The sequence below is a fragment of the Labrus mixtus genome, chromosome 20 (genome assembly GCF_963584025.1).
Source record: "Labrus mixtus chromosome 20, fLabMix1.1, whole genome shotgun sequence".
Taxonomy (NCBI): Eukaryota; Metazoa; Chordata; class Actinopteri; order Labriformes; family Labridae; genus Labrus; species Labrus mixtus.
The window spans coordinates 21,608,713-21,622,181 of NC_083631.1; the positions used below are offsets into that span (position 1 = coordinate 21,608,713).

The window sequence follows — 13,469 nt, forward strand, 5'->3', positions numbered from 1 at the left end:
AGATAGCCGGCCAAATGCAGACATCATGTCACCGGAAAAAAAAAGAGGAAACTAATTCCAAACTGTCCAGAAACATGAAAGTGTTAATGTCAGGTTTTTTTGCTTTTCAGCCTGAAACAGCGAAAGGCCTTTTAACTGCTCGTGTCGCACAGGAACTGAACACCAACACAGGGAGATCTCCAGGGTAGCAGAGGCAACAATAATATTGACCAGAATGCACTGCTGCAATAAAACAAAAGGTTGCAAAGGTGTCCTGGTAGCAAACAATGAACGGGTGATGCAATGTGTGCACATTCAGACTTTTGGGTGACTTTTGAGTGACACCACTTTTTTCAACTTTTTCAAAGAGAAGCCGCTTCTTTTGTTTCTTGTGATTTCGGAGATTGTGTTGCTGCTTGGTTAAAGGCTTAATATGTGATTTTTCTCACTTAAATATAATATAAATCAAGTATCTCCTCTGAAAATAACTCTGTGAGTCATGACTGTCTACAATGGGTGTAACACCCGAGTCCCACTGTCTGTGATGTTTTCAGAGTTTTCAGAGTCCTATCTTCACTTTGTTTACATCGCCCGACGGCCGGCTGACTCCTCCCCTCGTTTAGAAAAGTTGTTTAATTGAGGGACTAGAGAAAAGAAGAATAACATACTGTACTCACTGCTTAACTGTGTTTCTAGATCACGCTCATTTCAGGTAAATTTACATGCAGTGTGAAGATACGAGCATAATAAAGATCGCTAGCATTAGCATGCTAATACAGTAATGCAGCGCAAGTTGTTTTGGTTTCATGCTGGTGCTCAAGGGCGACATCTGCTGGATCAAATAAATCACATATAAAGCCTTTAAGTTAAGCAGACACAACTTTTGTTTCACACAGGACTCTTTCCCTGATCACCCAATTGGACAGCTCTCTCTCTTCTCACTTCTCTGTCCATAAAGTCCAGCAGGAGTTGCTCTAAGATTATTGCAGATTGGTGCGAATTCATGACTCACATGCAATACTGACATAATGACAGTGAGTATTTTGTGAGTATGAATCAAGCTGCAATCTCCGGTCTGTTGAAAAATGAAGCCAATGCGATGAGCAAAAAAAAAACTGCAGTTCCTCAAGTGTCCACCCGACTCTACATCAAGCAAATAATACTTTTCAAAATGTTTGAGAAATTGAGTTTGTGCAGAGAAACCTGAAATGTAGATAAACGATTCATCAGCATACATGCATTAACATTTTTAAACCACACCAACAAGTACTATATCAGCCATCTTTGGGGTGGATGTGAGGGGCTGACACTGCCCCCCTCTATACCCCTGATGTGTCCAACACGCCCCTGCCTTTTCACATCAGCAGGAGAGTCAATAACAGAAAATAGTTGGTAGAAGTGGGGCAGATTACATGATCACAAAATAACTCCTGGAACACTCTGGACACCGCAGATGGATGGATTTAAAGAGTATGTGAGGCTGGACTTTTCCCCCTCTAAGTGCACAGTTATCACAGTGTCAAAGCTCTGAGGGGGAGGGGGGGGGGGGAAACGGCATAATAGCCTCATTCTTAACTTCATTTCATTGTGGCTCCTGTGCATGTACATTATTCTCACGCACCCCTGTTGCCCCCTGCACAGCACAACAGATAAGAGATCTATAACTACAATCGGCAGTCTAGGGGGGGAAACCGAGGAGGGGGGGGGGTAGGGCTTTGTAAGGCCACGGGTCCCCCGCCTGCACCCCTGCACCCCTGCGCTCCAGCATTGGGTAAAGAAACAGGCATTCGCGCTGACCTCAGAGCTGTTGTTTAATCACCAGGGCATTTTAATGGCTTGTCAGAGTAATGAAATATGGTCGGAGGCTACCTGGTGCAAACATTACGATAAATCCCCTCTCACGCGAGCCTACGCGCGGGCTTAATGGTTATAAATCATCACTTTGGGGAGAGAAAAAAATGACAGCTATTAAAATAATGAATGGGATGATTAATTTTTCACATTAAAGATTAAAAGCTATGAGAGGTATCATCAGATATTTGAGCCGCCGTAAACGCTTGAAAGTGAGAGCTTATTTTCCCGCACTTTACGACGCCCTCCGTTTCTTCACTGTCATGCGAGTTTCTGCCCCTCTTTTTCTTTTTTTTTTTTTTTTTTTTTAGTATTTTTACCCCCTTTCTTTTCAGTGTGTGTGTGCGCACTCGCCCCGACACACACAGGCAGGCATCCCTTACACCTAATTTGTGCTCTTGTAAAAAAAAGTGCTCTGAGGGGGGAGAAAAAAAGCCTTGAAGAACACTCATTGCTCGAGGCAGTACAGGACCCTCTCAGCCTCTCTGCGGGGGCTCCTCAAGGCTCTCACCGACATTATTTCACACCTCTAAAGCTGTCATACCTATAGCCTCAAACAAGAAGAAGAATAAGCCGGGCCAGAGGTAGTTTTTTTTTTTTTTTTTTTCTCTCTCTCAGCTTTTCCCCGTGCTACATCCGCTCTGACGCTGGCGAGAGCTGATTAGTCAACTTCCTCGTTGTTGGTACATTACAAGACGCGCTGACTGAGCCCCCCCCCCCACCCCCCATGCATATAGACAAAACCATGACAAGCTTCCTCTCTCTCTGTCAGATGGCTCCCAGGAGAAGGTGTGTTATTGCACGTACGTTTCCTAATTCCTCGCCGCGTTGTTCCCGACATAGATCAACCGAATTGCGCGGCGAAAGATTAGAGAGGAGAAGCATAATTAGAACATTAATAACCATACATGTTAGGGAACATAAGTAATTGAGTTTTTTTTTTTTTTTTAATGATGAATGGGAATGTAAACAAAAGGCAGGAGAGAGCGAGCGCTTCAATTAGATATTTTTTTTTTTGTGTCTCAGCAGAGACGGTTTGTTTTTTTTCCGACGTGGGGCTCCTTCTTCCCGCCGTCGGCCCAATTATTTTCTGTGTTCCCCGGCAATGATGGCGTCGCTTGTCCGTCTGCAGGCCTTCAAAGGGATATTCAAATCGTCTCGTTGAAGCGACGGCTCCATTTGTTGGCATGAGAATAAATTGTTGGCTTGGAGTTTTTTTTTTATTTTTGTATCTGCTCAGAGCAACGCCAGGTATTTGTGCAGCTAAAGTTATTTACAAAGTGGTGGGAAATTTAAACGACTCCTCTGGCGTTTCCGCGTCCCTCTTTTACCCCCCCCCCCACCCCCCCACCGCTTTGATTTCTGCCTCCTTTTGTTTCTTTTTTAAAACGTGTGTGTGTGTTTGGTTTTTTCAGCCGTTTTCATTTCACATGCTGTCACCGGAGACGCCCACACCTCCTTCATGTCCTTCCAACTTCCTTCCCCCCCCCTTTTTTTTTTTCTGCTAATGATCCAGGGACACCAAATAAAAGGCCCACTGAAACAAAATGGCCACCTTAGCTGCCCACTTATATCTCAACCCCTTCCCTCTCGAATCAATTCTGACATTTCATTCTGCCCTTATAGAAGGTAATGGTGCATTCAGAGGTTGTTACCGATAATGTTGAAACGGCATTGCTTGGTTTCATTGGATACCGTAACCTCTTCAGCTCCTCTCCTTCTCTTCACTCCACCTTCTTCTTCTTCCTCTCAAACATCTCTTTTTTTGCACAAAGTGAGAGCTTTCTTCTTCTTCTTCCATTTTCTGTTAGCAACCAACCAACCAGTGTTTGTATTTTTCCTCCCACTCTCGCGTTCACACAACATGAAGTGAAAACACTCTTTTAAGTCGGGCAGTCAATATGCTGTTTCTAATACATTATTTACCGCCTATGGGCTGTATATCAGAGTGCGCTAAACAACTGTTTCGGTTTTTTTGCACTCGTAATCATGTCGAGAGAAATCACAGAGCCAGATGTCTGGCCCCCTCGTTTTACAGCATTTATGTTTTCCTCCGAGTTGATGTAAAATTCATCCTTCCCTGTTTTATTTATCCCCCCCCCCCCCAGTTTTCACAGACTCAACAATTAGTCAATTCCCAATCAACAAGAGAAAAGAAATTGCTTTTAATTACTTTTGATAAATGACAAATTGTGTTGGCACGGCTCCCCTGCAAATGCTTAATCAGGTGCTGGGCGGGGTAGGGAGGCGGGTACCGGGGAGAAGGGATTTCTGCTGGGATGAAATCAATGCGCTTTCTCCGCGGTTCACCGGCTGGGCTTCTGGGCGGCAGCCAACCCGAAGGAAGGCCTGCACCAGATACAGCAGTCAGCAGAAAACAGAGAGTGCAGCCGCTGTATGAGAGCTGCCACACACTGAGGCGTAAACATGGCTGCAAATCTATTGCACCGTATGTAGCAGAAGAACTCTGTGCAGGTTCTAATGATGAGATGACAGTGATGCACATGCACACTCAGACACAGTTATGCACTCGTTCACTCACTCCCTCTGTAACCACAATTAGAAAGTCCCTGAAAGATCATCTGATTACATAAATGTAATAACACCTTTCAAATGAATTGTAACCATATGTTCTGTGCCCAAATATAATTACAAAAGTGCTCCAGCATCATTTCTTTTGTTCAAAGATTCACTTAGAGACAGACTTAACGGGCCCCCTTTCTTCAATTTTTTTTAGATTTACCGAGGATTAGAAGAAAGAGGTGTTCAAATCTGCAACCCCTAGATCCTCAGAAAAGCGGAGACGCTGTGTGAGAAACATCAAAACCCACATATTTGATTTCAAACAGCACAAAGACAACATGTCAAGTTTTCAGACTCAGAAAAATGTCATTGTATTTGGAAAATGAGAAAAAAAAAGTTGGGCCTTGAATTTGGAGATTTTTTCAGATTCTCCAAAATGTTGATGCTATTTTGTGATGTAGATGAAGAAATCTCCAGATTCTTATTGAAAAAAAACATTATTCCTGGGCGCTGATTTGCCTTGCGGTTATGTTTGCTTAGGATATAGTCCTCTTTGTCGACAACAGCCAACATATCTGTCATCGGCGATGTTGCCAGATGTGTTACCATCGTGCATGTGTGGAAAACAAAGACTAGAACTTGCAGTAATCTAATGATTCTGGTAACAAAATGTTACATCCTTACGACACATCGTTATGCACAAAGGGGGGGAAATAATGTACTGTTGTCTATTTAGAAATAATTCTGACATGTAAAGGGTTAAGGGGGTCAGCAGTCTTGGTTGCCACAGTCCTGGTTTAATAGGTCCCTCTGGGGCACGGATTCTACAAAACGTTATGCATCATGTCCGGGTGAATTTCTCAAACTTTGACAGAAACAGGCCCGTTTGTTTCCTCCTGTTTTCAAACTTTGTGCTAAGCTAGGCTAACCACAGCTTCACTTCAGCCATATACTGAGCCACTAGATTTATCATGGCGTTTATCCATCTTACCTTCTTTAACTCTAAGAGAAGAATGCATAACAGTGAAAAAAAGAGTTCCTCAGTTTGTATTTCTAACCGGAGCTTATCTTTGTCCCTCTCTGCAGAGTTCTTCAGGACCTGTGGCAGCAGCAGCGAGTCAAGTGACCCAGCTTCAGCCCGACCGGCTTTACCTGTACATGGAGACCCCCAGCTGGGCAGGTAAGCCCCTCAACAGAACCTCTTTAAGCGACTCATGACTTCACCCTGCATGTCATATCCTGTCTGTCTGCAACTTACACCCAGTCGCACTGAGCCAAGGTGGAAAAGGTTTACAGGTTCACTCTGATCAAATGCAAAGTGTCTAATTTTTCATTTTTTATTTTCTATTTTTGTTGCTTTTCTTGTTTTTTAAAACTCCCAATTTGAATTTACAACTCCTAGAATCTGGGTGTAGATAGGAATGGATTACCGTCTGCGCCCGCATGGCCTCATTCTTCTTAACTGAACCAACAGAAGAGCAGTTTTTGAGTCCTCTTCCAGAACTTTAACGGGCAGCCAAAGTGACATCCATCGTGTAAATCTGAAAGAGGAAAACAGATGAAACCTAAAAAAAATGTTTTCTTCAATCATTTACTGTAAAGTACATCTGTGTTGGAGTTCTTTGTCTTTGTCATTTTCAAAAAGAGACAAACACTGATTTCCTCACCTGAACATTTGAAGAACAGACGCGTCGGTGCATTCCGAAAGGTTTTTTTTGGCTTCTGCAGCTGCTTCCTGTCGATTGTTTTGGTGATGTACATCCCCCTCCCGTGCACGCTTCGTTTTGGAAAGCGAGGCTCGTTCTTTTCAGGACGTTTATTTAAGAGCTTGTGTTCAGCCCCGGCCTCACACGAGGAGCTCCAGGAGTTTTTTTTTAGGTGGAAAACGGCTTCACGCCCTTCTCGCTGTGGACGCGCCGTTACTGTAATATAGCCTGTATGTATGCACGCCTTACTCTCCCCTATCCGGCCATATTGTGCTAATGTGTGCTGGTTAAGTAGCGGAAGACTAGAGAAAGACTCTTATCCATATGCCGGAGAGCCCAGGAGCCGGCTCGATCTCTCCCCAGATGGAGTCCTCTGCCTCCCCTCCCCGTCCTCGGTGGAGCCATATAGCAGGTGGCGGCGAGGATCAATGGGCCTCCGCCATTACCTCCTCTCCACTTCACATCTCCAGCCTCATCTCCAAGGGGGGGGGGGGTTGGCCCGCGGGGGGGCACGCTGCGCATCTCGCTGCAGCACACCGGGAGAAATAGGGACGTTTTCCATTAGTCTAATTGCTCGGTTATAGTTCTATATTATTGCCGTGATCACCACTGCGGCGTTGGTAATGATGGACCTCCCGTGCCCCCCACGTATAGCCGGTGGGTGTTATGTCTCCCCCGTCGCCGCCCATTGAAAACCTCGGCTTGTGCGGTGGGTGTAGGAGGAGAGAACACAAAACTTAATGCAGAGAAGGAAAACAGGAGGATAAACACACAAAAGAAAAAGAAAAAAGAAGAAGAGAGAGAGAGAGGGGGGGCTCTTCAAATGTTTTGATGTAAGAGTTTAATCAAATAGCCGCAGCTATTTACATTCTCAACAGGTGCGGCGGCGGCGGCGGCGTCGGGCCTGATTTATGGAATACACACTGCACTTCTAGTGCTTGTTCATTTGCCTCGGCGAGCAAAAAAAAAAACTGGCAATACGGGACTAATTTGCGATAATTTGCTGCTGCTGCTGTGGCCACTGGTTAAGAATGTTTATATAATCATGATATAATAAGAAAAATGAAAATGAGTTTTCACGCAGGGTTCAGGCCCCGTCAAACACAGCTCACGGACCCCTGCTAAATGATAATTACGTTCCTCGAGCACGGCATTACATTTTACCCTCTTAACACGGACTTTTATTCACGCTAAATGGGAGGGAGTGTTATTTTCATTCGGCGGGGCGATACGACCCCGGTATTATACCCCACATCTGAGCTCCCCTTATACAGTACAAGATCCCCCCCCCACCACCACCACCACCACCACCACCACCACCACCACCCCTCCCTCCCTCCCTCCCTCCACCACCTTCCCTTTCCTCCTCAATCAGCGATTACACGAGGAGTCTTCCATCAGTCAGCAGACGAGGTGAGGATTATAATGAATTAATTTGCCCTCAAAGACTCCTGCCTTTCTTCTTCTGTTTATAATATCCCATTAGCATAACGCGCTCGCTTATGTTTGGAGACGTTTGGCAAAGCTTCAGTGTAAGCTCAGCCCGCCTAATCGCCCGCTGAATATTTCACAGCCGAACCTGTAGCTCTCTCTCTCCCCCCCCCCCCCCTCCCCCCACAGGTCATGCACATAAAAGCTGCTTCCTGTTTTTTTGGGGGAATTTCTCCATCGTATACAGTACATTAGATCGCCTTACATTCCTTTGGAAGGAGAGAAAATCCTTGGCTGTAAATCCTGCGTTTTAATTTTTTTTTTTTTACACAGGTATTGATCTTTTTGCCTTTTGCTGCGGGGGCTTGTGTTCACATAAAAGGCCCACTGATGTAGCAGAGCTTATTAAACAAATAGGCCAGAGAACAAGGCCACAATCGCTTTGAATCATGGAGGAGGTTTGCCCCCCCCCCCCCCCCCCCCACCCCGCACCCCCCCGTCTTAAAGCGCCGATGTATCAAATATGAAACGCTCCGCTAACAAGGTGTGTAATCTATTTTAATCAGATCATATTTTATGAAACAAGGAGAGAGGGGTTGAATTTAAGTAAGAGAGAAAGATGGAGATTCTGGTGGCGCGATGTGGGAGGATGGGGGGATTGTATTTTGAAATTGAATGTGACGGCCGGGGGACCATGACTTGATTTTACATGCATGGCTTTATAATGAAGCCGCGCCAAATGGTCAGTTATGGTTAACTTTAGGGAGGGGAGGGGGGGCCTCGCTGTAATGGGAGGCTAATTCGGGGCCCATAACGCCTTGACAGGCTGCAGAGCGGAGCTGGAATATGGATAAGGATGTGCGTCAGAGGCCCGGGGGCTGAAGTAAAAGGTCTGTATTTGTCTGCAAATTACCAGGTTGCCTGAGGATATAACAGGGTCAACAGCAGCAGCAGCGGCGTCTTTTCCCTGAGTGTACACAGCTGCGTCGCAGACATAAATATGATACAGAAACACACTCAGTCAGACGATACACTCGCTAACTCGCTCAAAGTGACTCGCAGGAGCGACTTCATGTTGTCATCGCAATTCAGGCCATGATCCTTCTTATATATCTTTACACTGGCTGGGCTCGTAGCCGAGTGTTTTCAATCACCCTCTTTTTTTTTTGTGCTCCTCTTCTTTGCGCCATAAATTGTTTCAGATCCTGTGACACTACACTTGGTTATGAATATATGAATATATATATATACACTCCCCAAGACCTTAGGAAGCTCCACTAGTCACCCAAGGTAATGGACAGAGAGACATTATATACTGCTCAGGGAGGCACCACTTGGATTTTTTTTTAATAATCACAAGAAAACATTTGACATCAAATCTCTGCCCACAACTCTTAAAAAAAAAAAACATTCTTTAGTTTGAGTTTTATTTTGAAGTTAACAGTGTCGTACACTTCCTCCCCGTCCTCCTGCTGTAATAATCGCAGAGAGATATCATTGATTCTGCTGCAGGAAGCAACACTTTCAGAACATGTTTTTTACAGGTTTCGGCGAGGAAATATTCAAAGGAGGCAGATTTTGAGGTCTGAAGAATAAAAAGTAGAAAAGTTTTTTGAATTCCTCCAGGAGATCGCTTCACCCTGGAGCAACAAAATGGCCTGAAGTGGTCACAATGTCCCGTCATAGTTCTTTGACAGCCTCAAATGGCTAATCTAAGTGTCTGAATTTAGGATCCCTGCAGCGGTAGAGCTTTTTCTCTTGAGGTAAGATCCTGATTTTTTAACAACAGTGGTCACATCTCGGCCACCAGACTCCTTTGACAGAAACACTTATTTTAACCATCTGGACACACTCACTAGTGGCTGTACTTCCACAACCTCAATCAGTCTGTTTTTTTGTGTTGTGTGTTTAATGTGGATATTTAGGATGCATTTTTGTAGAATCATCAAGACAAGCAACTTCTTGTTCTGCAGGATATTGTGGACTTAATTTTAAAAGTGAAGTTTACAGTGTCATGCAAACCAGTTTCTACCAAAATGACAGATACAATATATCCATTGATTTGCAGAAATATATGAGAAGCTCCACATCCTGTAAACAAGTCCAAAGAAATCCATCCTGTCAGTTATTGTTCCTGTTTTATAATTATCTAATGTCATGAGGAGAGGACAAGTGTGATTTTTTTGATCCCTTTTCAGTGTAAGACTCTCCAAATACCTACATTCTTGTGGTCTTCAATGTTTCCAGGACCCCCCTGATAACCACTACAGGGATGATGAGGAAAGAAATAGATGGGGGGTGGGGGGAGAGAAGAGGGAGGAAGAGGAGGGGTGCCTGCGTCTTTAAAAGCTAGATGGAGTGAGGGAGTGGGGCGGACGGGTGGCTGGCAGGATTGTGCTGACGGCAGGGCTTTGGTTCAGAGCATGCCCATTAGAGGGAGCCATAAATCCTGGGCTCTCTGGGCCGGGCTGTGTCAGCAGTCCACTGAATGAATTGATTTTAAACGCCACTGAAAAAAAAAAAAGAGAAAGTGCGAGAGAGAGAGAGAAAGACAGAGAGAGAGTGAGGGAGGGAGAGAGAGTGACTATTTAATTCACCCCTCCGCCAGAAGCCCACACCCCCCAACCACCGCCCCCCCCCCCCTCCCCCCCCCTCCCTGTTCCACCCCGCTTCTCAATTCAGGACTGAAAAAAAAAAGGGGGAGGAGAGAAAGTCTAGAAACACTGAAACTGTCACCAGCAACAAGCCCAGGGCTACGCGGCCCCCACACGTTTGATTTAAACAGGAGGGGAGACACACAAACCAAATACATAATCTCAAATTCCATACAGCATTTTGTTCTCTCCCACCCCTCTAATTTTTGTCCCTCTCAGCCCTCTCCTTTTAAATCTCCACAAGAGAAATGAGACATATCGTAAAAAAAAAAAAAAAAAGAATGAAAAAGAAAAAGAAAAAGAGGCACCGCTGCATTTGAATTTCAAATGTGTTGGATTTTGAAATTGATGTATGTGTTTATTCATTTACGAGCAGCATCCATGTGTGCATGCATTTATATATTATCAGGCCCGGCTTTCTCTCCCCCCCCCCCCCCCCCCACCACCCCCCTCGTCTTTGTTTCAGTGTAAGAAATATGTCTGCAAACAGACACACAGTAAATTGTGCATGAGGACCAGTATCAGTGCAGCCGTACTTATTTAATGTAAACACATTTAGTATCTGAACCAACTTTGTGTTTGTCACACTTTATACCCACGCTCTGACATCCCTCTGTGTACCAACCTGTTGGTGTGTCCTCAAACACGACGCTGAGAGGTTTTTTTTGTTTTTTTTTTCTGTTGAACAATGTTTCAGAGACACAACAGAGGCTGGCCTGAAGACACCTGCAATATTACTGGAATAGAAAGTTAAGGACAGAGCATTTTAAGCATGCAAAATCCCAATGGCAAAACAATAATTTAGATGTTTTCAGCACTTTAATGCAACAATATGTCGACGGGTTATGCACACATATGACTCTGCAAGCGTCTTCCCGCGAGATGACCTCGTTCTGCTGCCAAAGTTACAAAATGCAGTTTATTTATTATTTGTTATTCTGTTAGATCCACATTTAAAAACTTCTATTTTAAGGTGTAAACGTTGCATATTGTTGCTTTACCTCCCATCAACACCTGAACAAAAGGAGTCAGACTCTATATTTAAACACAAGTCCTTTTTTTAGATAAATTGTGCATTATGCAATATGTCCACACAAACATCCTCATACTGCCAAGCTTAGCCAAGGAATTTTTGTTCAACATTATCCAAATATATCTGTGCTAGTGTAAGCTAAAGCCCAAGCTGTGGCTTTTTGAACTTCTGCAGCAGTAAAGCGAGCTTGAGCAGGTGTAGCAGAAACAACACCTGTGCACTGTTTCCTCCTGTGCCTTTGCTATTTTAGTTCTCTCTGAGACAATCGGTTATTCTTTTCTGTGCTATTGGTTATCTCATACTGCTGCTAAAGATGATCCTAACTCTCACACATGAACCTGGCATGATGACGCTGTCACATCAGATCAGAGAATGAATTAAACCTTCATGTTTTGGACGTTTTCTCCCCGATATGTTTTCTTAAAGATCTTTTCTTTCACTGTTTCAACATTTAACAAATGCAATGTTTGCATACGCTGTCTGCAGACATGACTGACTCAGACACAGTTCTGAGTTGTAGGTCTGGAGTGAGGGGGGAGGATGTATGAGGCAGTGGCGATTCTAGAGTCTGCAGGGGCCCTCGGCAAAAAATGAACGAAGGGCCCCTCCAACCGCTGTTATATCTAGCAGAGTCACGACGCTCTTCCTCTTCAACTGGTTTTCATTGATGGACTTTGGTTTTCCACAAGAGTAATACATGACATGCTAAGCAGGACGATGAGAGTGAGTGCTGTCAGATAGGGCCCCATTAGGGAGGTTTCCGACTGTCGTTGCAAAATTTGTGCATTTTGAGGTACTGCTGCGGTTTAAAGTGTCTAAAAATGTAAAAATTCTGGTTGCCGTTTTTGGATTTTGGATTTTGAAAATTTGAAAAAAAACAGAGAATTGAAAAAGACAACGTACTTTGAGTTTTCTGTTGTATCTTTCATCACTACACTGATTTACACAAGTTTGGGACCCCATGCAGTTGCCTGTTGACAAGCAGCGCCTCTGTGGAGACGAGCAGGTTCGTGGTTGGAGTTCAAACATTTGGAAAAATTTGTTGAATGTATTCAAACAAAGTAGCACGGTTTAAGTTTGAAGGATGTTTTAATCGCCCCTCTTCTGTTTTGTTTTTAATAATTTGGGCGACTACATTTAGTGACTTGGTGGCCATTTGGACAAGTGGTTGTCTACATCTGTCGAGGACTTATTTGTTGACATTTTCCATTTTTCTGTCTAATCTTTTTTTTCCAGTCTGCCATCTGGCACTGGGAAAGTAGAACACAGAGGATTTATCACAAGTTATTTACTGCAGTAAAAAAAAAGGGGATGAGAACCACAAAGTAAAATGTGCCTTTACACCAAAAACACTTTGCAAAATTAGCTTGAGGCTAATTTAGCTAATTGGAAGTCGTGGAATCCAGTGGAAGTAGCAACATATTGAGAGGATATATCACTGTTAGTGTCTCGGCGTCACGGCGACTTACATCAGTACTGTGTGAAACGACGTTATGAATAAGAGGAGCCTGACGCACTTTTTAGTTGTTTTGTTACTTACAGAAAAAAATCTGTTGTCACTTCAACATGTGAAGTGGAGTGGGGCTTGGTTGGGGGCGGGTGTTTGGTTGGGGGGGAAAGGGGGGTGGAGCGACGTCCTCTCTGGCTCATTACGCTGTTTAAAGAGCCGGCGCCTTCGAATCACCTGCCCGGCTCCACGCTTCAAACAAGCTCAGCCACCAGGGATCATACATCAACTTCCCCATCGGTCCCCCCCCGGCTTCACTTTTTTCCCCCCCACCACTCGCCTCACCAACGCACGACTCTCACATGTAACGGCGAAACAGAAAGCACCGCTGGTTGAATACTGATGTCACAACCTTCCACAAACAGAATAATAAATTAGCAACAAACCAGCCTGATGTTGTTCTGCATGCCATCATACATTTTGTCCCAACGCTTCCAGTGGATTTTTGCAGCATCCGAGGCCCGGTTTGTGGCCTACAAGAATCCCATTGCACGGCTCTTCTTCTTCTTCTGCATGTACAGAGTACACTTTCTCATGCCTAATTACCCACAGGCGAAGGCATGAAGAGGACTCGCTGTGTATTACCACAAAGATTGCGAGGATATTTCACTTTGAAAAATGGCAAAGCACACAGGACTAAGGGCTTGATTACAGGGAGCGGGGCACACAGCCTCTACATCTTCCTTCCCTCATTTCAATTATGGCTGACTGGAGGCACGGTGCTGCCACCGTCCTCAAATAAAACTAAAATATGATAAAGCTGAAATATCAGGCCCGGGACCGCT

At 44.4% G+C, this 13,469-nt stretch overlaps 1 protein-coding gene across 6 annotated transcripts in view; it reads left to right on the forward strand.

The window, feature by feature from the left end:
- The window catches only part of LOC132953909 (RNA binding protein fox-1 homolog 3-like), a 284,754-nt gene that overhangs the window by 62,917 nt on the left and 208,368 nt on the right, over positions 1–13,469 (forward strand). For all 6 annotated transcript variants that reach the window (XM_061026273.1, XM_061026275.1, XM_061026269.1 and 3 more), the window contains exon 2: positions 5,440–5,533. In XM_061026273.1, the coding sequence (XP_060882256.1) occupies positions 5,512–5,533 (22 nt within the window). In that variant the 5' untranslated portion in view covers positions 5,440–5,511. The remainder of the gene's footprint in view (positions 1–5,439; positions 5,534–13,469) is intronic.